The following is a 23,103-nucleotide window of genomic DNA, read 5'->3' as shown; positions in this document are numbered from 1 at the left end:
TAAATTGTTAGAGCGGTTTAAATTAGTTGGCAAGCAAGGCAGAGGTGTCTCTCCCCTTTTTATTTAAAATTTTTATTACAGGGATTCGTAACTGTGGGCGGCATCCTCTGTGGAGGTATGTGTGTGTTTTTTTCTTGCCAATTTACAATGGGCGTAAAATCTATTCTACAGATTTGGAAAAAAAAATTTTCAAAGAGATTTTTACAAGTGGTTAAAAGCTGTACACTGGGCTCGTGGTCACTCAATGACCTTCACAATTTTGGACTCGGGTTTCACCCCGAATTTTGCTACTTTTTTTCCAGCCAGGTAAGGGGTTTCACACACCACTCCCCCAATTACATGGTTGCTTTTAATAAAAGGCCTATCTTGTAATAAGGAGATGAAGCTGTTTTGTTGCCTTGACATTTAGCATAGGGTTTTGGAAAAGAAAATGGTGAGTTGTATTTGGAGGAAAACATTCAGATTTCAAAAAAAAAAAAAAAAAAAAATATATATATATTTCTTTGAGGAAAATTTTTATAAAAAATTTCAAAAAAAGTAACATTTTCATTACAAATACTTGTACTTTTTCCTCAAAAAAGTAACAAAGAAACAAGTACTAAAATTAAAAAGCAAAGAAGTAGAAGTAAAAGTACGCACTTTCTAGTTTTAATTTCGTTACAAGTAACAAGGGTAAAGGTATTACCATGTAAGCTCACCAGTCCTTAATATTTTGCCAATAATGGCAAGGTGGCGAAAAAAAATCTCTCGTTCTGAAATATAAATAAAATACTATCACAAAAAAATTTTCATTTCAAATAATCATATAAAAATTTGCCACATATTTTTCACTTTATATTTATAAAAAAAATATTAGTCAGATTTGATGAGTTAAACCTTTAAAAAACCATGTCTAAAATATTGAATTACACAAATATAAAATGATTAAGGATCACACTTTTATATGTATGTAAAAGTCTGTAAATAAGTAATATAATTAAATAATAATTAAGGTAAAAAATAATCACTAACCTAAATATTACTACTGAAATACTATATATTACTATTTTCGAATATAAGCCAATGTGTCTAAACTGAAAAGTATGCATTTTATTTGGAAATTCCCCTAAAACTCAAAACTCTTATATCAGCAGACGTAAAGAAAAAAGGGTATGTTAAGCGTGGGAATAAAAATGTACCCCCTGATTTGTAGCAATGATAGATCTAGTAACGGTTGAACAGTGGGTAAAAGAAGCATGGATCCCGCAAATTCGTAATTGTTCCATTTTCAATTACCCTTTTATGTATTTTAATGTATATTTCATGATATTTACTGAATATTGCTAATAATTGACAAAAGGAGAATTATTTCTCTTGGCAATGTCCTACTGGAATTTTTCAAAGTGGATCTGATTATAAGCTGTTCCCCAACTTTAACTTTAAAAAAATATTTGGTTTATGTTCGAAAATGTATGGTATATGGAATATTACTTAAAAGTGTCAAACTAGCACAAAAACGAAAATCTTAACTTATTGGAGAAAGGCCAAAAATATCAAACAAAGAAAATCTTTTAAAGCATATAAAGAAAGAAAATAAGCAATTTATTGGCATGATAAGCACATATCACACAAAGATAAATCTTCAAAATTAAAGGCAAAAGTAACATGAAACAAGTTATTGCATATTAGAATTCTAAGATACAATTTTATATAGAAAAAATTAAATTTAAGACAATAAAAATGCAAATACAATAGCAAGTAAATTGTACAATATAACTAATGTGCGATTAAAGAAAAACCTTTTATAAAAAATAATTAATTTGGCAACAATAATGATTTGTGAATATCACCGGAGTACTGAAGTAAGGTTGAATGAAAAGGGAAAACTTTTTCTAGCAATAAAATAAAAATTTCAACAGTTAATGTTGAAAGTTATTATTACTTTTGAAAATAGAAAAGTGGTTGTTTTCTAATTTTTCAAAAAAATAAAAAACAATTAAGAATTTAAAGAGATTTCTAGATGTTTGACATTAAATTATTCATAAAGTCAGTTAATTTATTATTAATAAAATTATTTTTAATCATATTATTAATTAAATTACTCATCAATATGAGTCAGAAACATACATTTAAGTAATGCATACTCCAAAATAACCTTTGACTTTCAAACAAAGTGAGTTTGAAATAAAAAATATTTCAAGTGCAAACTTTTTAGATCTTTTGATGAAATTTTTTTTTTCTACGGTGTTACCTGCAATTTCAATAAATTTTTTTAACGAAAAATGGCAAAGAATGATGAACAGCTGAAATCAAGAAAGCATATTACTTCAATGGCTTTGAATTATTACAATTTCAAGAGATTCCAAATAGAAGCATTTTAGAAGGTCAGTTGAAAAGTAAAATCAAAAGGTCATATAAATTGTAGGAAGCAACAATTTTTGCAATTAGTTACACTCCCAGGAATACCCATAGTAAAACTCTTGATTATCCAAACTGCCCTTAACCTTTTATAATACACGATTTTTCAATAAAATTATTCTTGTATAATAATTTTATTGAGAAAAGTAAAAGAATCAAAGTTAATAAACAAAATTTATGCAATAAAATATACCAAAATCTCAGTATATTTCTAAGTTTAATAAAGAAAGAGTGATAGTACTTTTTACAGACTTACAATGTTTGTACAGTAAAGGTTTTCACTACATAATTTACAATAAATATCTACCATATATTTGTTATACATAAGAAAAGGAACAATATTTTGTTTGTGAACTATAATAAATAATTTCCACTCTTAAAAAACACAAAACATATCAACAAATCTAAATACATTTCAACAACAATAAACAAGTCACAAATAATATCTTAAGTACATTTATAAGAGTCTCAAAAAAACAAACAAACAAAAGAAAAAACTGCAAGTGTAAAACAAAAGGAAATATAAGCTTGAAGTCTATGCAAAGTAAAATAATTTCGTCACTAAAAGTGCATATCAAAGGTGAAATCATAAGGTTCCAGATTTGTCCACACATTAGCTGTTTTGTTAGTTGGTCTAAATCTGAAATAAAAAAAAAATTAGAATACTAAATAATAGTGTAAAAATAAATCAGATAATTCTTCGATATAGAGAAAACAAACTGCACAGAAATTCAAAATTTTTTACTTACAAAATCATAAACTAATCCAGTTGAACCAAGTTATAGTTTACAAATCCAGCAATATGTCCACTATAAACGGAGGTTAAGTACATCCATATTCCATGAATTTTTTTTAAGCGTATGACAATAGTATTGTAGAAATTGTGATTGCAACAGTACATAATTTGTTTATGAAATAATAAATAAGGAATTAAAAAATATTTAAAAAAGTTCTTTTTCTTCATTCTAGGGAAGAAATTATTAAACTGTAATTTGATTTCAACTACAGTTCTTGAATTTTATATCAGTAATTAGTAAAGAATCCAGCATTTTCTAGTTTTCATTTTCCGAGGGGAAAAAATTTGAATATTTAAAATTAATTTCATTTTTGAGTTAAAGTTGCAGAATTCTCTTGTTCTTCTTCACCGTGGAAAGGGAAGAAGAGGGATGTGTCACTTAAAAAATTGTTTTATCTAGTTTAAAAGTGAAAAGCATACAAGAGTAAATTTTGATACATTGTAAATAAATACCATCATTTACAATCATGTAACTCCTGCAAATTCAAAGTTAGAAAAATAAAAAAAAAAGAATAAATAAAAATATGGAAATGAAATTGTCTGCTATCAATGAACTACCCCAGGAGTTCAGGTCAAGTCATTAAAAAATCCACTGTAATTAAGTTTTTACTATATTCTCGGTTCATTATGGCAGAGTGTGACTGCAATAGCAATGGTCATAAAATATAACACTAAGAGAGTCAAAATTAAAATGTTATGAAAAAATAACATTATTTCGATGAACAACATAGTTAACAAAAGAATGATAAGAACTTTTTTTCCTCTTAATGCAGGCAAACAAATGTTTAGTAGTTAATAACACAAATTTGTTATGTTTCACCTAACATACTTCATTATGTAATCAAACATAAAAAAGTGAAGCAGTCTTATAACTTAAATCTGCTGCAAAAAAAAATAAATAAATAAAAAATAAACAAAATCAAAGGATATTACATGATTAATAAATTTTTCTTTAAAATACATTTATTATATTTTTAAATTAATAAATTGATACTATCCAGTTTACCAATTTGTTAATTTAAAAATGAAATAAATGTATTGTAGAAAAGAAAATATGCTAAACAGTCTAAACAGCTATTTATGTTTAACTCTTTAACTATTATAATACTTGGGCAAATTAGAAAATAAATATCTCTGTCAAGCATCTTCATAAAAAAATTAAAAAAAAAAAAAAAAAAAAAAGAGAGGTTACAATCTGAAATGCGTTTGGGATTGATAGATTGATTTAAATCTAAAGTGCACCACAGAAAAAAAATATGAAAGATGACGAATTCAAATTGAATGCAAGAAAATTAAAAATGAATGTAATATAGACATCTAATTCCAATTTATATTTATATACTGTTCCTACAGTAGCAGATGAAGTTGTTGAGAAAACTATTTTTTCAGCTCCCAGTGTTATTCTTTAAGAAACAACATGTATTCAGTCAAGAAATTTTATTTGATTGTTGAACATCCCTTTCTATGCAATCTTTCTAAATGTTTCTTTTTAGCATTACATAAAATAAAAAAAATAAGCTTAATACCTGCACAATAATTAAAATTTTGAATGCTGCATTTAGAAATATTAAATCAAGATTTTTTAATAATAATAGGAAAACAGACAATTGTATTAAATAAAACTAAAAAAAATTCCTACATAACAAGCATCAATGCTAACTTAAAAAATATTCTTTAGTACACAATTTGTTACGTGACATATACAAGAACAAAGCATGATAAATACAAGAACATAATAAAATATTTCCCTAAAATCTGTTTTGATACTTCATTCAAGGCTCCTGAATGTCTTGAAAAATAATTATGTGGTAGCAAATAATTAATACAGCTTGCAGGAATTTCCTTTAATACTACTTTAATGTTAAGATGTCTGGTAGGATAGGTTTTTCATAATTCATTAATTATACTGTTAATAGAAAAAAACATTATTTTGGATTTTCTTTCTTCGCAAGCATTTTAACTAAATAATATCATCAGAAATAACAAAAATATTAAATAAGAAATAGATAATTAATTGCAATGTTTTGAAAGTCATAATTGGTTTAGAGAAGAAAAAAAAACTGGATCCTTTAACGGAACCCTAAGATTCCCTGGTACACAATTTGGGAACTGCTGGTAATCACAATTAGGCAATCAAATGGTGTTAGAAACTCAGTCTGATGCAAAATTAAACAAAAAAAGGCAAACTCTCATAATTAATCAAATAAGTAGTATGGTAAAAAGAATGAAATAAGTAATATGGTAAAAAGACTGATAATCTGTTTTGATAAAACTATTACTGAACAAATAAATAAGTTTGCTGATTTGAGAAGGGAAATAAAAATTTGTCTTCAAATTACAAAAAACATAGCTAAAAATAATTTAAGAAGACAGTTAAAAATCAGGTAATAATACTGTGTTCTCTGCTATTCAGACTAATTCCAAAGTTTGAACTGAAATTCTGCATGTTACATAGCAGTTCTTGAATATTTTAAAATTAAAATGTATTGAAATAGTAATTAAGTCACAATGAAATTAATTATTCTTTCAATACATCTTCAAATTTAAATATTTCAATAGAGATGGAATGTAGAATTTAATGGAACAAGAATTGGAATCGTCTATAATGAGAACCTCTATAAGCAGCATTTCATACTCAACATGGATAAATTAAAGTTTGAAAATATATTTGATGTACGAAAAAAAAAAAAGTAAGAAAGGAAAAACTGTAGGTGTGTCCCTGGATTGTTTATCTCATGTTTACTCCAAAAAAGATAAACTGCAAGAAGTAAAGATACATTAAAAATGATCATTAAAATGTATTTAGTTTTTAAAATGATATTGAAATTACCCAATATTGCTGTCTCACTGAAATTCATCATCCGAGCTGAGTAGGAGAATCTTTTCTCCATATTGGGAGGCAACAGGTACAACTTGAGGATTGTTTGCAATATTACTGGATTGTTTTACGTCTCTTGATTGTTCATCAGTGTGAGCCATTGAAGTATCACCATTCATGCCTGGAAGGGGAGGTGGTGGAGCAGTATATTGGGTGTATTGCTGGTACTGAGGATGAAAGTTGTGAATAGCATCATTCATAATATCTTTTGGGTTCATGGTTTCCTAAAAATACAAGAAAGATGTTTAATTATTCTATAAATAATTTTTTTTTTACCAAGTTTAACTTTATGCACTTCTGTGTCTCTTCCTGACAGGCAAATCTTGTAATTGACACTTTCTTTTTTTTACTATATAGAGTGCTCAAGTTTTGTGCCTGATGACAATGCAAGTTACAATTAATTCCTGACCACTACAAACAACATTTAAATCCAATTAAAATCCCTTCCTAACAAGCAAAAGTTTTAAAATTTCAAAGAAAGCTTTGCGCCAGTTTACAATACAAAATTTAAGATAAAAAAATATTTTTTTCATTAAAATCACTGCAATTATTCTAAAAACAATTTATGGCATTAGCCTTTATTAGTCTAACCTTCATATAGTCAGTTTTTTCAATCACTGTAAAAATAAGTGAGACATTTTTTGTTTGATTTTGCTTAATGTTTAGCCTTCTTTCCAACTTTAAGCAGGATATCTCTCAGAATGTAATACTTATAGAGTATCAAAAGGTTTTATACAGTTAAAAGAAAAAGTTAACTGAACATGTCACAATCCCATTTACAACATGAAATATCAACCCTATACTCAGGGATGAGAGTAGTCAGAAAGTAAAAAAGAGGAAATCCAAGACTGAATATAGATATATATATATATATTGTTGTTGTTAATTTACGCCGCACTAGAGTTGCACAATGGGCTATTGGCGACGGTCTGTGAAACATCCCGGAGGATGATCCGAAGACGTGCCATCACAATTTTGATCCTCTGCGGAGGGGATGGCACCCCCGCTTCGGTAGTCCGACGACCTGCGCGCGAAGTCGAGCACTTTACGGTAGCACAGTTTAACGAGGACCAATACCGCACACCCTCGGTTCCTACGCAGATTGATCCAAGTGGTCACCCACCCGCACACTGACCGTAGCCAGTGATGCTTGACTTCGGTGATCTGCTGGGAACCGTGTCTTAACGATCAGTCCACTGCGGGACACACACACACACACATATATATATATATATATATATATATATATCTTTAAACTTGTAAACCATGTGATTATAAATCCTGATGATTAATTTTAAAATTGTATGAATATATAAATATTAATCACATGCCTTATTTTTAAATTGAGACAATATGAATCCCGATATGAGGCTTTTAAATCACGTGAATATGAAACTCTATATAGAATTTTAAAGTATGCAGAAATACAAATCATGATGCGTAATTTTTAGAGCACGTAAACACGAATCACGATGCATAATTTTCAAACCGCGCAAATACAAATCACAATGTCTAATTTTTAAAGCACGTTTAAGTACGAAAATCGATGTTTGATTTTACAACCGCAAAAACGTATCACGACATAGAATTTTAAGCTCGCATGAATACCAATCGCTACATAGGGGTTTAAAAGCGCGTAAATACAAATCGCTATATTGGATTTTTAAATCTCGTAAATAAGAATCGCAATGTACGATATTTAAATCGCCCGAGTAAGACTCGCAGCGTTCAACTGTTAAATCAGGCAAATACGAAAATCGATGTTTGATAATAAAATAGCGATTTTAAAAATGCATAAATGCAAAACGTGATATTGGATTTTTAAATCCCGTAACTAAGAATCATAATGTGCGATGTTTGAATAGCGTAAATAAGAATCGCATAGCGCAACTTTTAAATCAGGTAAATACGAAATCGATGATTGATATTAAAATCGCGAGAGACTGGACTTGGGATTTCAAAAAGGCTTGTTTGTATTGTTTTTGTTTAGACATAATAAATAAAAATTTACAAGATCAAGTGAATGAGCAAATAAATATTTTCACCCCAAATCCACGTCTATTATTTTTTTTTCTTTTCTTTTTCGTTTGCTTTCACGCCAGACAACAGGGTCATGACGTCTGAATTGCAAAAATACGAGCTATCCGGCGGACGAATAAAAATACGGAAAATCTTATTTTCTGTGAAGAGAAAATAAGTAAAAATACGGAAGGGTTAGCAGCTAGGATGTAGCTTGAATTTTTTGTTTATCTTTGAAAATCGTAAATAAATATGATTATTTTCTTTTAACGATTGAATTTTCAAAAAAAAAAAAAAAAGGCCGGATATTTATTTAAAAAAAAAAACGAAACTTTTAGAGAATCCGAGTTTTTGATAAAAAGGCTGAAATTCGAAAGGCAAAAGCAAAAAAATATCTCTGTATAAAGGTCAACCAGTTTTATCCCAAGGAAATGATTTTTTGAGAAACTTCAGAGGGAGGAATGAGGACTTCAGTGCTTTCGCTCCACGGAAAATTAAATTCCTCATAAAATATTTCAACTTGTTAAAAAAAATTTCCGCGGAAATTAGCGGGAAAAATGGAAAAATCTAAAAAAAGCGGAAATCCGCGAATCCGCTGAAGAATCTCATCCCTGTATACTTGAGGTTAAAAAAGAAAACATAAAGAAAATAAATTTTAATTTCATTTAGATAAATTAGTTTTCAATGCATGAATAAAGAATATTGTTACCTTTAAGCTGCTTGATATACTTTGCATTGTAACAGATCTACCATAAGCATCTGTTTGGAAACCTGTCATATAAATATGGTGGGGAAAGGCACATCTTAGGGCCAGAGAAGCAAAAAACATCTCAATGCAAATGAGGAAATTCTGATAACCTGCTGAAACAGTACCAGCTGTGGTACGGAAACCATGGCTAGAATGTATCGGAGATATGGCACCTCCTCTTTCAAGAATAGCTAAAACAACGCCTAAACAAACAATAAAAAAATATATAAAAACAATATAAACTGCTTAATATGAAGGATAATTAAAAACTAGCAGGAAGTATTTAGAGATTTGTTGTTTGAAAATTACAGTATCAATTGTATACTTGCCTAATAGCTTGAGATCATGCAAATGCAAATTTTACATAATATATAATAGTCTGAATCCTTTTTCATTGTTGTCAGTAAATTTTTATAGGGTGAAAAATCACGTGGTATGATCCAGTTTTTTCACATGAAAATCCAATTTGTTTCGTTGTCTTAAGCGTAAAAATTAATAAACGTTATAAAAGGAATATTCACATTATTTATTTTATTAAACTTCTGATTCTGATTAATAATCCACATTAAAGACTTAAAAATAAAAGCAGGACTTCTGCATTAAAAAATAGTCTAACGATATTACATAAGTAAAGTATATATAATCATAACATTAACATATTTCAAAGAGTATATTTATTGACTGTTTTACAATTTACAGTAAGTAAGCTATGTTTGCCTTAGTTATAAGATTTGTGTAAAATTGCATCAAAATAACGAATACAAAATTGTAAAATATTACAAGATATTTTTTGTTATTGCACTATTACTAAATAAGAGAAAAATTTTGCAGAGTATACTTTGTGGTGTAAATGAAAACAATAACAGGAGAAGGATATTTAACTTTGAACTGCACAAGTTTTATAAGCAACCTGATATTATTAAATACATAAAAATAAATAGAATGAATTGGATCGTCTACCATGATTTGAATGAGTGATGACAATACAATAAAAAAGATACAGCTTTGTAGACCCACCGGAACAAGATAGTGGGGAAGGCCGCGGATGAGATGGGGTGACTCAGTGGAGTCCAATTTTCTTGCAATTAATGAAAAGAATTAGAGATCAAAGATAAATCGGAAGTCGTCGTGGAGAATTGGCTCACATTGGGCTGTATGGCCAACTATGATGATGATTTGATTACTAAATAATCTCATCAGTAAAAAAAACATTTCACAATTATTTTAAGTAAGGAAAAATTAAATAGGCACTTAAAAAACAAATGCAGTAGCAATGGTAAACAGGTAAAATTAATGTTTTATACTTTATTCCACAGGAATTGTATAGAACTATAAAGCTTTTTGGGATCTCTAAAAAATAAAAAATTGAGTGTTGGTGTGGGAAATTATAATAAAGGGATCAAGCAACCTAGCATAACCATAAAATTTGATTTTAATTGCAAAACTTTTTACAGTTAAAATAATTAGAGACCATCATAAAATAAAAATAGCTCTTTTAAATTTCATAAACCTTTTTTTCCCAGTACCTAAAATTATAAATAATTTGGTTCATTAATCTCCCTCTAAAATAAGTCATTTTATTTTTCGGATTACCCTGTGTGCATTTATTTATGAATATGAAGAAAGGAATAAAAAATAATAAAAAAAACCATTCGAGCCATCATTTAAAAAAGTAATCAGATATTCATGAGTTCATTATAATAAATGCTAAAATATACTAATATTTTGCAAGAAATGTATAATTAAATTGGCTTAAATTCTGAATGAATAAAATCTTCAGATGTACTTATAGTGTAAGAACAAACAAATGTTGTATCATTAGAACAATATATTTACTGTTAAATAACGGAGCAAAGTGACTTGAATTACATTCTGCGCTTACATAAAACATAAGTACAGTGCAGAACCATTTTGCTATCTAGGAAAATGGTTTTGCAGCCCATTTTGTTATTTAGAGCGTACAGCATATCGAGTTGACGCAAGAACTGATTTAGAGGACGGATCAAAAGTCGTTTGTAGACGAATCTCACATAAGCACAAATAGCTTATATATGTTATTAATGTTAATAATAACATTAATAACATATATAAGCCTGTATATAATTTTTATTTCATAATTTCTTTCCTTATTTAAACTTAAGTGTGTTATTATTTATCATTTTTTATTACTTCTAAAACTATTTAATTTTTTTTTTTTTTTTTTAGTTTCGTTTTATAAACATTAAAAAAACTTCATTTTGTAGCGATTCAGAAAACCGGAAAAATCAGTTATCCGGAATAGCGATGGTCCCGATCGTTCCGGATAATTGGTTCTCCACTGTACTACATATTCACTGCATAGCTGCCAACCCCTAGCTATAAAAAAGCAGAAGATCTAAAAAAAAAAAAAACAGAAGAAATGCCTAAACATGCAGAAGCTTTCCAATGTTTGCAAATAAATTTATTAAAAAAAAAGTCAATTTCAATTATTTATTATTTCATAAATACACTATAATGTAATATGCATTAAAACACAGTAGAAGGTCGTTACAAGAGGTGCAGCAAAGCCTGAATTAAAGAAAATACGAGCTATTGGGCGTTCGGGTGAAAATTCGGATAAATTTTACCTTCTCCACGTAAAAAATTGCTAAAATAAATATAAAAACAGAAGGTTTGGCAGCTAATATGGCACTGTAAATAAATAATTTTTAAAAATTTCAAAGTTAGCCTCAAAAATTAGTTCTGTTGAAGTGCTTATTTCATTTTAAAACTCAAATTCATATGGATTTTACTTCAGCAGTAAAAAAATGTTAAAGCAAAAGCAATCTACACCACCCAAATATAGTGAGTTTTAGTATAGAGCCAGGTTCTTTAGAATTGTATCTTTCAACAGCCAAGGTAAAAACACAAACTTAAATCCCAGTCAGATGAGAAGGACAGCACCTAAACTGGTAACCCTCTTTGTTAACTTCTACACCAATAAGAAAACTTTCACTGCTGGCAGATTTAACATGTACTTTGAACATATATGCATCATATGTTTGGTCAACCGTTGGCAGGGAAGGCTGGTTGAAAACAAGCCAGCTTTCTTTAAAAAAAATTTTTATGTTATTCAATTTTCTATTGTTTACATAAATGCCTTCAGTTTTAATTTGTATTGATTCAATAACAAGAAATGTATATTTCAATACAAGTAATTGATATTACTGTTCTAGAGTGTATGCTGCTAAATAATGACATTAATCTAAATAATATTAAATTATGATAATTTTATATATACTAACAATTAAAGGAGGTAAATTAACTTTCACAGATATGCACTACTACAAAAATGTTTAGAGATTAAATGCTTATTAGCTTGTTACGTGAACTTGTAAAGTAATGGGTATATTCAGACTCGTTAGTTTTTATACTTTATCATGTTCATATATTTATGAATAAAAGTGACGTTTTTCAGTATTCTTTATCAAAATATTAATCAATCGTTAAAAAGATCTCTGTAAAAAGCTTTTTGGTGGTTAAATTACTTTTAATTTGAGGCTTAAGAGAATGCTATTTAATTTTTGTTTTAAATAAACCAAAAAACTCAGGTTTAAACAAAAAAAAAAAAAAAAAAAAAAAAAAAAAAAAAAAAAACAGATTTTTTTTTTCTAATGAAATAACCCTGTTTTTTTTCCAACCTGACTGTTAGGATCGAATCTCGTGGATCGACTCTCATCTTAACAGAAATTAAACAGCAAAACCTTTGTAAAAGCATCATTACACAATATTAAAATAGATAAACAGCAAGAGAAATTTGAAATCCCCTTTCACTTTGTTTGTAGCAATGCTTATAATGCAAAACTGTGCGTGCAATTGTATACCTAAGATTTACTTAAAACTGTTCCTTATAAAACAATGAAAACCTAAAAAAAAAAAAAGTTGACTTCAGATGCTTGCTAGTATTAATAAATTTACTCAATTTTGTTTGATTTTTTTCCAAATTGAATAACAATAAAAAAACATACTCAATAATTCTAAAGTATTACATGGTAATAATTAAATTTGCAAATGTAATGACATCCTGTCAACAAAAATTGGATCATCAAAGTTAGTCATCAACATAAAACCATTCTAAGCCAGAAATGATTTACTCACTTAGAAATTTGCTTTTAAAAGAAAATACATAACTTATTCACTATTAGGTGAAAGGTTCCAAAAACATTCATAAATTACTACAATGCTTTAAAAATAGTTATACAAAAATATTATGGCCATAAATTTATTTAGTAACCATTTACAAAGCAATTGAAAATACAACAGTAATAAATTAAAAACCTACCTTGCCAGAATGAAAGAAATATAACAGATTTAATTGTGCAAAATTTCCAAATTGGTTCATATGGAGTTAAAAGTTCTTTGGTGGCATAATAGAACAATACTAGCCCATAAAGTGCAAGTGTAATGCTAATATTGTAGATAATTGTAATGTAAAGGTAGCCACTATCAGGCCTAAAAGAATAAATACAAATCGTGTTAGGATATTAAATACAAAACTTTTGAAAAAGTCATAACAATATTTCAATACCCTTTGTTTTTTTCATAAATATATAAATTAAATTTTAAAAATGAATCTTAAATTCATCGGAATACATGGTTTCAAACATATTCTGTTCATAAATTTTTCTCGTAATTGGTAAGTGTGAATATTTAAATGCAACCAAAAATTATATTGCTTCTAAACATTCCAAAAATAAATTTATTAAAAACCTGTAAGGAGTGATGTTTTAACGAATTCAGAAAAATTAACTTTTAAATTGATGGAAGCATTAGAAGCTGATACAAACATTTAAAACTAAGGATATGATCATGATGCCATTACGGTACTTATTTTAATCAAAATTCTACTAAGGATTTCTTGAATGGTAATTTCTCTTCACGATTAAAACATACAGCACAACAATATCAAACAGCATAGTATCAAAGTAAATCCATAACATATTCTTATACTTGGATATCTCAATTTTCTGTTTAAATATCACACAATATGTATTTTAAAATTTGTCACATAAAAGCTAATTATAAAATATATAACTAGATAAGATATGACACACTATTTGTCTAAGAAAAGCATTACCATGACGCAAAAGCAAAAATTAAAGACCTTAATTACTATATTTGAATGCTTTATGTAAGTTTAAACACTGTTTAGAAATTTTATTTAAATAATTACAATTAATTAATCAGCATACAATTTATTTAAATATGTCATGCATTGTTTGAAAAATAAAAGACCATAGACATTTTATTTTCACTTGATTTCTATCAAATATAGAATGCCCACCAAGAAGATCAGAAAATTTGTAAATAGGCTCAAAAGATATAGTATAATGTTAGATTAAATTCAGAAATTTTATTCCTGATAAAACTAATATTAATTTAAGTATAATGTTTTTAAAGATAGACACAAATTTTTAATAAATTATATTCCAAAGACTGCATAAATGCACTAAGATCAAAATAAATTTATGAAAATAAAAATTAAAAACTTTTCTAAACTTATAATTTTGAAATTTAATATTGATTTTAACTAATTAAATTTTTATGGTTTGGTTTGTACCACCATTTTTTTAAATTTACTTTTAGTAAAGACTAGTTTCATCAAGACATGAGTAAAAAGCACAAGAAACATCTTGTCAATGACTTCTACAAAACACAAAAAGTAAATAAACAACTCATAAGAAATTCTATAAAATACATCTTATAACAAAAAAAATCTTTCTCACAACTTTGGTAGAACCAATTTAAGAGTATCAACAAGTTCAGAATTTAATACAGACACCCCATTTTACAAGGATTGTACACTCAGAAAGAAAGACACTCAGGCACTGACTTTTAATTATTGTCGAAGATGTTACCAGAGCAGGAAACTTTCATACATTAAGTATTGAGATTTTGTATACCTAAGAATCGTTGTGGAATATAATGATCAAGTATTCATTTGTCAAAGTTGTTTATGCTTTCTTGTTATTTCCTAATCTATTACAAAATTTGGAATATTATGATCATTTATTCATTTGTCTAAGTTGTTTATTCTTTTTTGTTTTTCTTACCAATTACAAAATTTCAGAAATTATTTGAATTTTCTAAAAAAAATCTTCTTAAACTTAAAATTTCTATTAACACGAATTACAATAGGTTAATTTGTTAACACAATTTTTAATTTTATGAAATTAGTAGCAATGGTGAGGTTTACTAACTCTAAGCTTTGTTAACACTAAAATCTTTTGCAACATACTCCAAGAATACATTTCAAGAATTATATAGATAAACATTATAGAAATATAGATGAATGATGGCATCTTAAAAAATAGACTTGGACACTTTTCTTTTTTTTTTTTGGAGTAATTGTGTGTTTTATAAGAAAATTCCACCAAATTATTATTTTCCGATACAATATGGATTTAAACTTAGCAGATTAAATAAGTTGAACATAAGTAAAAAAAATATCTAATCATTTAAAAAAAAAAATAGTTTTGCTTTTCTCTCCCTATAGTCAAGTGAGATAAAATTTTCATTAATTCATACAATATAAAACTCCCCAAAAAATATGTACCAATGCCGAAAATTTTTTGATGGATCAATTTCCAGGAGTATAAAATTTAGAATAAAATAAATGAAAGTGGAGCTTCAGATTTTTTTATTCAATACTTGCATGCAAGACATACTTCATGAAAGATATATTTCAAAAATAAAATTGAGGAATTTCTGGACATAACTTACCTAAAATCTCCATCAGAATATTTGCCAAATGATTGTAATATAAGTGTGATAACAGACATCAGAGGTTTCACAGCACAGAACTGTAAAGTTGCCTAAAACAAGTGAAAACTTATTAGTATTAAAATAATTCAGAAATTAATAATATAAAAGCATAAAAAATAACCAAAAAAAATCACATTTTTCTTATAAAAAATAATTACATACTTTCCATGAAGTTGTTTCAATAGAAAAAAATGATAAAATGTGAATCAGATACATGTGATTTTAATCACCAAAGGAATCGTAGACTATGACTTTTTGTTATTTTTTTTTCAAATATCGTATTGAAACCTTTTGTCACATAAAATTAAGAGAAAATACAGTAAAATAACTAGAATTTTTAAATTTATATAATTTGATCGACTACTTTTTAAAATTATCTGTTCAAACTTACTTACTCATTTTCAATAAAAAAAAATTATTTCAACACAGGTCATACAGTAAATATAGTGCTAACAATATAGTTGTATTTACAATAATATATAGTGGTAACAATATAGCTGAATTTACAACAAAATTACCTCAACTTATTACTTGTATCTATATTTCAGCATGTTTAATTATGAACATTCAGTTACCAGTAAATTTAATTCATACTTAATTTCCTATATAAATCCTATTTAATGAACATGACTTTTATAGTTAAAAAATACTAACATACTAACATGTTACAAATAAATGTTAAAGAAAACAAGATGAGCTGCTAGTATTTATTCTCATTTATTTTTTCTACTTTATTTTTCATAAAGAGCATTAATAAGTTATTTTGGAAACAATGCAAAGGCATTTGGGAAAAAATTTAAATTAAGAAAAAAAGGTTATGTATTGTTTATTTTTATTTGTATTTTATTGTTTATTCCTCAAAAAAATAAATAAAAAATAAAATAAAGCATTTTTGAGCACAAGATGAGTCGTAAAAAATAAGAAAAAAGTCTTACAGTTTGTAATGCATAAGCAAGAAAAAAAAAATCTTACTTGTTTGCAGAATCTTAAAATTCCAATAGTGTAAGTTTTACCACTTAAGCAGCAAGTTCCATACAAAAAACTTGATCTAGATAAGCAATTAATCAATTAATATAACATAATGAATAAAAAATTTACTAACAAAGTTTAGCGCAGTTACAAAATACAAGAAGTCACTATCTTATTAAAATCAAATTGAAATACAAAACTAAAAAAACAACAACAACAATAAGCTATAAATTATAAAAATTGCATTATTATTATTATTTTTGCAGCTATGACTTTAGACTGCAACAGAGAAGACGAATTGCTGAACAAAGGAATAAACTTTTTATACTAAGAGTAATACAAAACTAAAAATTCTTACTCTTTATAAAAGACAAAGAAACTTAAATCTGATAAAACAAAAAATATCAAGACACATAGCTCCATAGAAAATTAAGCAACATGATTTAGATGGATTGTTTAAAAGAGTGTAAATCGCCTTTCTGTTTTCAAACTAAATTATAAGTACCATTCTAATGACCGAATAAACATCTGGTTTGATTGTATTTGTAATGAAACTCAAAATAAACAACTTAGTTAATTTCTAAAATATCAACTATAAATTAACACTATGCAATTAATTTAAATTGAAAATATTATCCAGGTTAATGATAAGAGTCTATTTTTGGTTGATCAATATATCATAATGAATTTTTCTTCTTTTTTTCTAGAGCTCATCTATCCTAAGCTCAGTATTATTCTATATGTTGCTCAGACAGTTTACGATACAGATTTTCTATTTGGATTAAATTTAATGAATATATTAAGCTACTTAAAATGATTTAAAAACTTTGAAGCAAGCAAAATTATTAAGCTTCTGTTATTTACTTTACCAATAATTTAACTATAATTATTTGTAGTAAGTAAATAAATGTAGCACTGATAACATTTGAAAACAAATATTTATGCAGGCAAAAATAGTATAGGATCATTACTATATTACTTACTTGATGGGTTTTCCTCGAATTTCAGCCATTATATTACTTTCCCCACCAAGGTATTCATAACACAAGCTCAAGAAGTTATAAATCACAAATGCTGCAGGAAAAGAAAGCAAAGTTAGTATGAAATGAATAATGCCAAGAAACTGAAGCAGAAAGATAGATTTGAGTGGAAAAACTTTAATAGCGTCAAAAATTAAGGTGCAAAAAGTTTACAGGTTTTTAGTACACAACGCAGACATCTACCAAAATAAACCACCATGTGAACGAACGATAAAAAACTAAATATACATAAAAAAAGAAATGCAGTGTAGTGAGCAGTAAAATGAAAAACTAATATTGGTAGAAAACAAAACTAGAAAAACTGTGCCTGATGAAGTGAACATGGTGACCGAGAAATACAAAGCAGACCAGGAGATACATTTCCAGGAGGAATAGAAGGCCGGTGGGAAATTAATGTCATTAATAAGGAAATCAGAATTCATATGTATGATGAAAAAGTGCTATGCTAATCAATTGATTAAATTATAATTACACTTTGATGCCATATTAAATGAATACAATTTATTTCTAATTAAATGAAACATATTATACTTAAATCTGAAGTTTGGTCACATAAAAAAAATGCTTATACAATATAACAGCTATTTGTACAATTAGATATTAATATGATTATAAAAAATAAAAATAGCAGATATTACATATGATTTGAAATAACACAATATGAATGAAAAAAAAAGGTTCCAGAGCATAAAGATGAGCTGGTGTGACATAGGTGGAAAGGATCTTGGTTTTAGTACAGATAAATTGATGCCCATAAGGTTCTTATATTTTTTATTCAATAGTAAATTTATATTAAATCAAGTTGTAATATAAAGAATAAATTTCTACTTTATACTACAAAAAAAACTTAATTATTAAATTAACATTCAATTGGAATTATTCTTATAATAAATCTACAAGGGAAGATTTTCCTGACATTTTAGTAGTTAAGAAAATTTTACTAATCAAAACTGTATAAAGTCATTTGGAATGAAGATGATCAAAGCGTTTAAATATTGCACTATTGAGGCAAAATTTTTCTAAATGAGAGAAGAAAATTTAAGGTTTGTTTAATTTTTAATAACAGCAGAGTGATAATTTTTTTCTCTCTGAGTTTATTAAAATCTCTTTCAAAAATTAACAAAATACATTTATTTAAAATGTATATTAGAACAAAAACCAAGCTTCTCATCTTCTAGATAAAAACGTGAGCAAAAAAAATTGCACTACTATTGAAAACTTTGTTTAAAAATTTACAAGTATGATAACAGTTTTAACTTATAAAAAACTTAAAAGTCTTTAACGTGGAAATTGATGTTAAATTCCTCCCCCCACCCCAGATATTAATTAAAAAAAACTGTATTTTTAAAATAATTAATGAATAAATAAGATTCACCCATAATGAGGTTTTAAAATTTAAAAAAAAAAGTAAAAAGAAGAATTATAAAACAATAAAAATTTTACTCATGCAATTAATATGAGAGAAAACGACTATGTTATGGAACATACCTTCATACCAATTCCGTATACTATCAAAGTACACATAGTACATGTCATAGAAAAAGAGCAATGACAGCCAAGCATCAAAAGCATAAATAGGCACTATGAAAAGTATTCGCACAATCCATCGTTGTTGTGCAGGACTTGTATAATAACACAAATGTAAGTAGATCTAAAATTAGATTTAAAAAAAAATAACAGATTATTTTTTGGAACTATTAACAAGCATAATAAAATATAAAAAACAGAAATATTCGGAATTTTATCTAACTTCATTCAACCATTAAGATAAATGAAATTTCATAAACCAAGTTACGGATAAAAGCTGAATAACTCAAATTATGGTAGTAAAATTTAAAACTTATTTTTAAGGACTGTCTAAGCCAAATCAACAGTTTTATTTCAACTTCAACAGTTCTAATAAAACTCTAACTTGGAAATCAGTTAAAAATTGTGCTTAAAAAAGCATGTGGAACTTGAGAGGATAATTTTCAACTTCAAGATTGATTTACAGATATTCTCATCCCTATAATAGCAAATACCAATCTGAAATTACATTTGGGTTAGAATCTCTCATACCAATACAATAAAAGTAATCCAGCTTAAAAACAATATTCTAATTGATAACACAGAATTTAAAGTATATTAAGCCACAACTAATGTATAAAAAAAAGCAGTAACTTTTCTTAAACAATGACATTGTTGAAAACCAAACATTGTTGCTTAAAAATAAAAAAAACAAAATAAAATAAAAAAATAAATAAATAAACATGTACATTTGAGCATAGAAATAAAATAAAATTTGCAATAACCTGATGGCATGTAATTAGAAGTGCAGCCCAAACAAAAGCACCAGATATAATCTGAGCAGTCAAAGTTTGTAAAAATACAGGATTCATTTCTTCTTCATTCATATCTGATCCATTTAAAGAAGGTTGTGCAATATCTGTAATGACAGAACTAGGCGGAACTGACATAAAATGCCTCATTGGCTGAAGAACATCACTTGAAGAATTCATCCTAAAATAATAATAATAACTAAACATAAGCAAACTTTTATAAAATTACGAGAGTAATTCTTTGTTATGATACTAAATTTTGTTGAAAACGTTTTAAAATCACAATTGATAATTTGCTTTTAATTAAACCTTTATAATAAAAATTGTAATAATAAGAACAAATAATAAAATATATATATATATAAAAAACCAAATAATTAAAAAATTTTCATCAGTGAGTGTTAAACATTTTTAATGAAATTTAAACACTTTTTAATAAACATCACATCAAAAAAATATACATATTTTTAAAAAAGGAGATAATTCTGGCTTTTTAAAGAAAAAATAAACTAAATATTGAGCCTTTATTCCAAATGTTAAGCAATTGCTAGGGGCATTTAAACAACATATGAAAAAGAGATAATTATGAATGTGGGTAATATTAGTACAGTACGAAACCCGTTATCCGGAAATCAGAAAACCGGAACGAAATTCGATAAATTTTTCCGCCATTAAAAAAAAAATTTTTTTTTTTCCTCATAAGATTTTAGGATTTTTCTTTATTTTTTGAAAGATGTTTACCTTACCATCACTTTGGAAATAATCATTAGTGTATTACTTCATCGTTTTTTCTTCTTTTTAAGATTATTTCCAAATTTTGTATATTTTTTTAAAGTTGAATTTAACAATAAAAAAAACGGCTTTTTGTAGCGATTCAGAAAACCGGAAAAATCAGTTATCCGGAATAGCGATGGTCCCGATCGGTCCGGATAATCGGTTCCCTACTGTATAATTATTTAGAATATTTGGCATAATAATAAAATAAAGGATTCATAATAATGTGGATTCTGTTTAGAGAATTAATCTTTACTTCTAAGTAGAGATTTTGAGAGTGTAATTAAATAAATAACTGATAATAAAAAAACAAAGGAACCTAAAATATTTCAATTAATTTAATTTCCTCATAATTACCAACTGGAAAATTAAACTGCTAATGATATGTTATGCAATTATACATATTTCCAGAGTTGGCAAGGTATTTTCCAGATGTGGCATTTCTGCCTTGGGAAAATTTTTGTTTTTTTTATTGTTTTTACTATCTTTAAAGCAAGTAAGTTTATGCCATGGTTTTCGTCGTTTTAAAAAAGATACTTTCTTTTTTTTAATGCTTTAACCATCTTCAGAATAAAAAATCATATTGTTTCTGTTATTTCTGTGAACATCTTAAAAAAATATATGTATTAATTTAAGGCAATAATATAAACAAGAATATTCTCATAAACATTGAAATACATATGATCATATTAAAAACTAAGATCTCAAAACTTTTTGGCACTGATGTTTGGCATAAGATGTTTATCATATACTAATGAATAAATATAAGTATTCACCGAATTTGGACTAAAATAAAACACATGATCATTAACATATTTTTATAACTTTATAATAATAAACATTTAGATAAAACATTTTGATTTCAATTTCTAATGTATATATTATTGATAAGCATTTTTATACTTTTCTTAGCTTTGGAATTCTTCAGTATTTGGTTTATTTTACACTTTTTCACTTGAGCAAATGATTAATTCTAAAGAAATTTAACCTTAAGTACACATAGAAAGTGACTGAAGAAAATAAAATGTTTCATACATAGTTTTAATAAGCAATCTACCAATATAAATCTGTACGGAAATAAAAAAAACCTTCGACCATGCGGTCAAGATAGTAAGCATGAATGAATACCAATGCAGCAATGTCTGCCTACACAAATTAAAAATATTTTAAAATAGCCATAGACATAGAATAATTCTTTACAACATTAGAAGTAGAAATATTTATTTGTGGGCCTCGCTAGTTCTTCTTAAAAACCAGTGTTTAACTTCATATTTCCTTCGGTTCCCTGCGTCAATCTTAAAATTTAAGTTTTAAAACACAGTAAAATTCATATTATATACAATAAATGCTAAGAACTGTGGCATGAAGTAAACTATTATTTTAACACAACAATATTCACATATTGAATGCATTTGATAATTATAAATTCACAAAAAATGATGCTATATTCCAAAAGAAAATTCTTGGTTAAATTAAAGAAAAAAAACTGTCTATCTTTGATACTTAGTTATGTTTAAAGAAATATTAAAAAATACATAGATGTATTAAACTTTATGAACGGAAAAATATAATGTAAGAATAGGTTCTTGTACAGTTAGAATAAAATTAACACAAGGATTTTTGCATAAAATATTCAATTTAATGTGATATTCAGATACTGGCTAATTCAAATAGGCATTATTTAACAGTTTTAAATAATACAATGCTAATTCGATAAAATTAAATAGAAAATGAAATATTCGAACACTTCACATTTCCCTTTGGTTCTTACATGCGATGGTTGTTTAATCTTTGGCAAGTTATATTTATAAACATATGGATAACTTAAATAGAATGAGGTAGAAAATGCGACTTTTAATAGTGAAGTAAAACACAGAATTTTTATATTAACTGGAGAGTTAGTCACCACTTTCAGTTCAGCAGCTTGCATCATTCTAGAAAAAAAGGGACTGTATTTTAAAATAAAATATAGAGTTTTAAGTAAACTTACTTTATATATATATAAATATATCTATAGTATTAAGGTCATAGGCTCATCTTCATGGGAAATTTTTCTTCTATATCATTAATGAAGCTGACAGTTCAGTCACAAAAATTGGATGATGTAGGAGGACATTCATAACTGATAGCATATAGAATCAAAACAATTTGTGATTGAAAGATATTCAAAAAAGGTTTATTTAATGCAAAATTACATTAATTAGGACACGACTTTAGTTTAAATTAATAATAAAACGATTCTTAATCATAAACTGGTTTGTTTACCATCAAGAGGAGGGATCATGAAAGGAAAAAGTGACAGTGTGGAACGAAAAAAATACATATTTTATTTTTGCAATTGAAAAATAAAGTTCACATATGTAAGACATATTTATATATAT

General features: G+C 26.7%; 1 protein-coding gene across 1 annotated transcript; it reads right to left on the bottom strand.

The window, feature by feature from the left end:
• Positions 1-1,560: 1,560 nt before the first annotated feature.
• On the bottom strand, positions 1,561-23,027 carry LOC107455630 (transmembrane protein 184B). Its single transcript, XM_016073264.4, has 10 exons — positions 22,713-23,027; positions 19,922-20,129; positions 19,119-19,281; positions 17,574-17,664; positions 16,594-16,669; positions 15,580-15,671; positions 13,139-13,308; positions 8,800-9,041; positions 6,024-6,295; positions 1,561-3,037 (listed from the first exon to the last, which is right to left on the bottom strand). The coding sequence occupies exons 2-9, from the start codon at positions 20,126-20,128 to the stop codon at positions 6,038-6,040; spliced, it is 1,299 nt and encodes a 432-aa protein (XP_015928750.2). The 5' UTR covers position 20,129; positions 22,713-23,027; the 3' UTR covers positions 1,561-3,037; positions 6,024-6,037.
• Positions 23,028-23,103: the final 76 nt, after the last annotated feature.

This window comes from Parasteatoda tepidariorum, chromosome 7 (assembly GCF_982258835.1).
Source record: "Parasteatoda tepidariorum strain Cologne lab strain chromosome 7, Ptep-v5.0, whole genome shotgun sequence".
Taxonomy (NCBI): domain Eukaryota; kingdom Metazoa; phylum Arthropoda; class Arachnida; order Araneae; family Theridiidae; genus Parasteatoda; species Parasteatoda tepidariorum.
Note: the sequence above shows the minus strand (reverse complement) of the source record. Positions and strands in the feature narration are given on the sequence as shown.

Coding starts and splice junctions, on each gene's coding strand:
- LOC107455630 (XM_016073264.4), bottom strand. CDS start 20,128: ATGAATTCTTCAAGTGATGTTCTTCAGCCAATGAGGCATTTTATGTCA. Junction 13,309..15,579: donor TATTCTGATGGAGATTTTAG/GTAAGTTATGTC, acceptor TTATTCTTTTAG/GCCTGATAGTGGCTACCTTT. Junction 6,296..8,799: donor GTATATCAAGCAGCTTAAAG/GTAACAATATTC, acceptor TTGTATTTTTAG/GAAACCATGAACCCAAAAGA.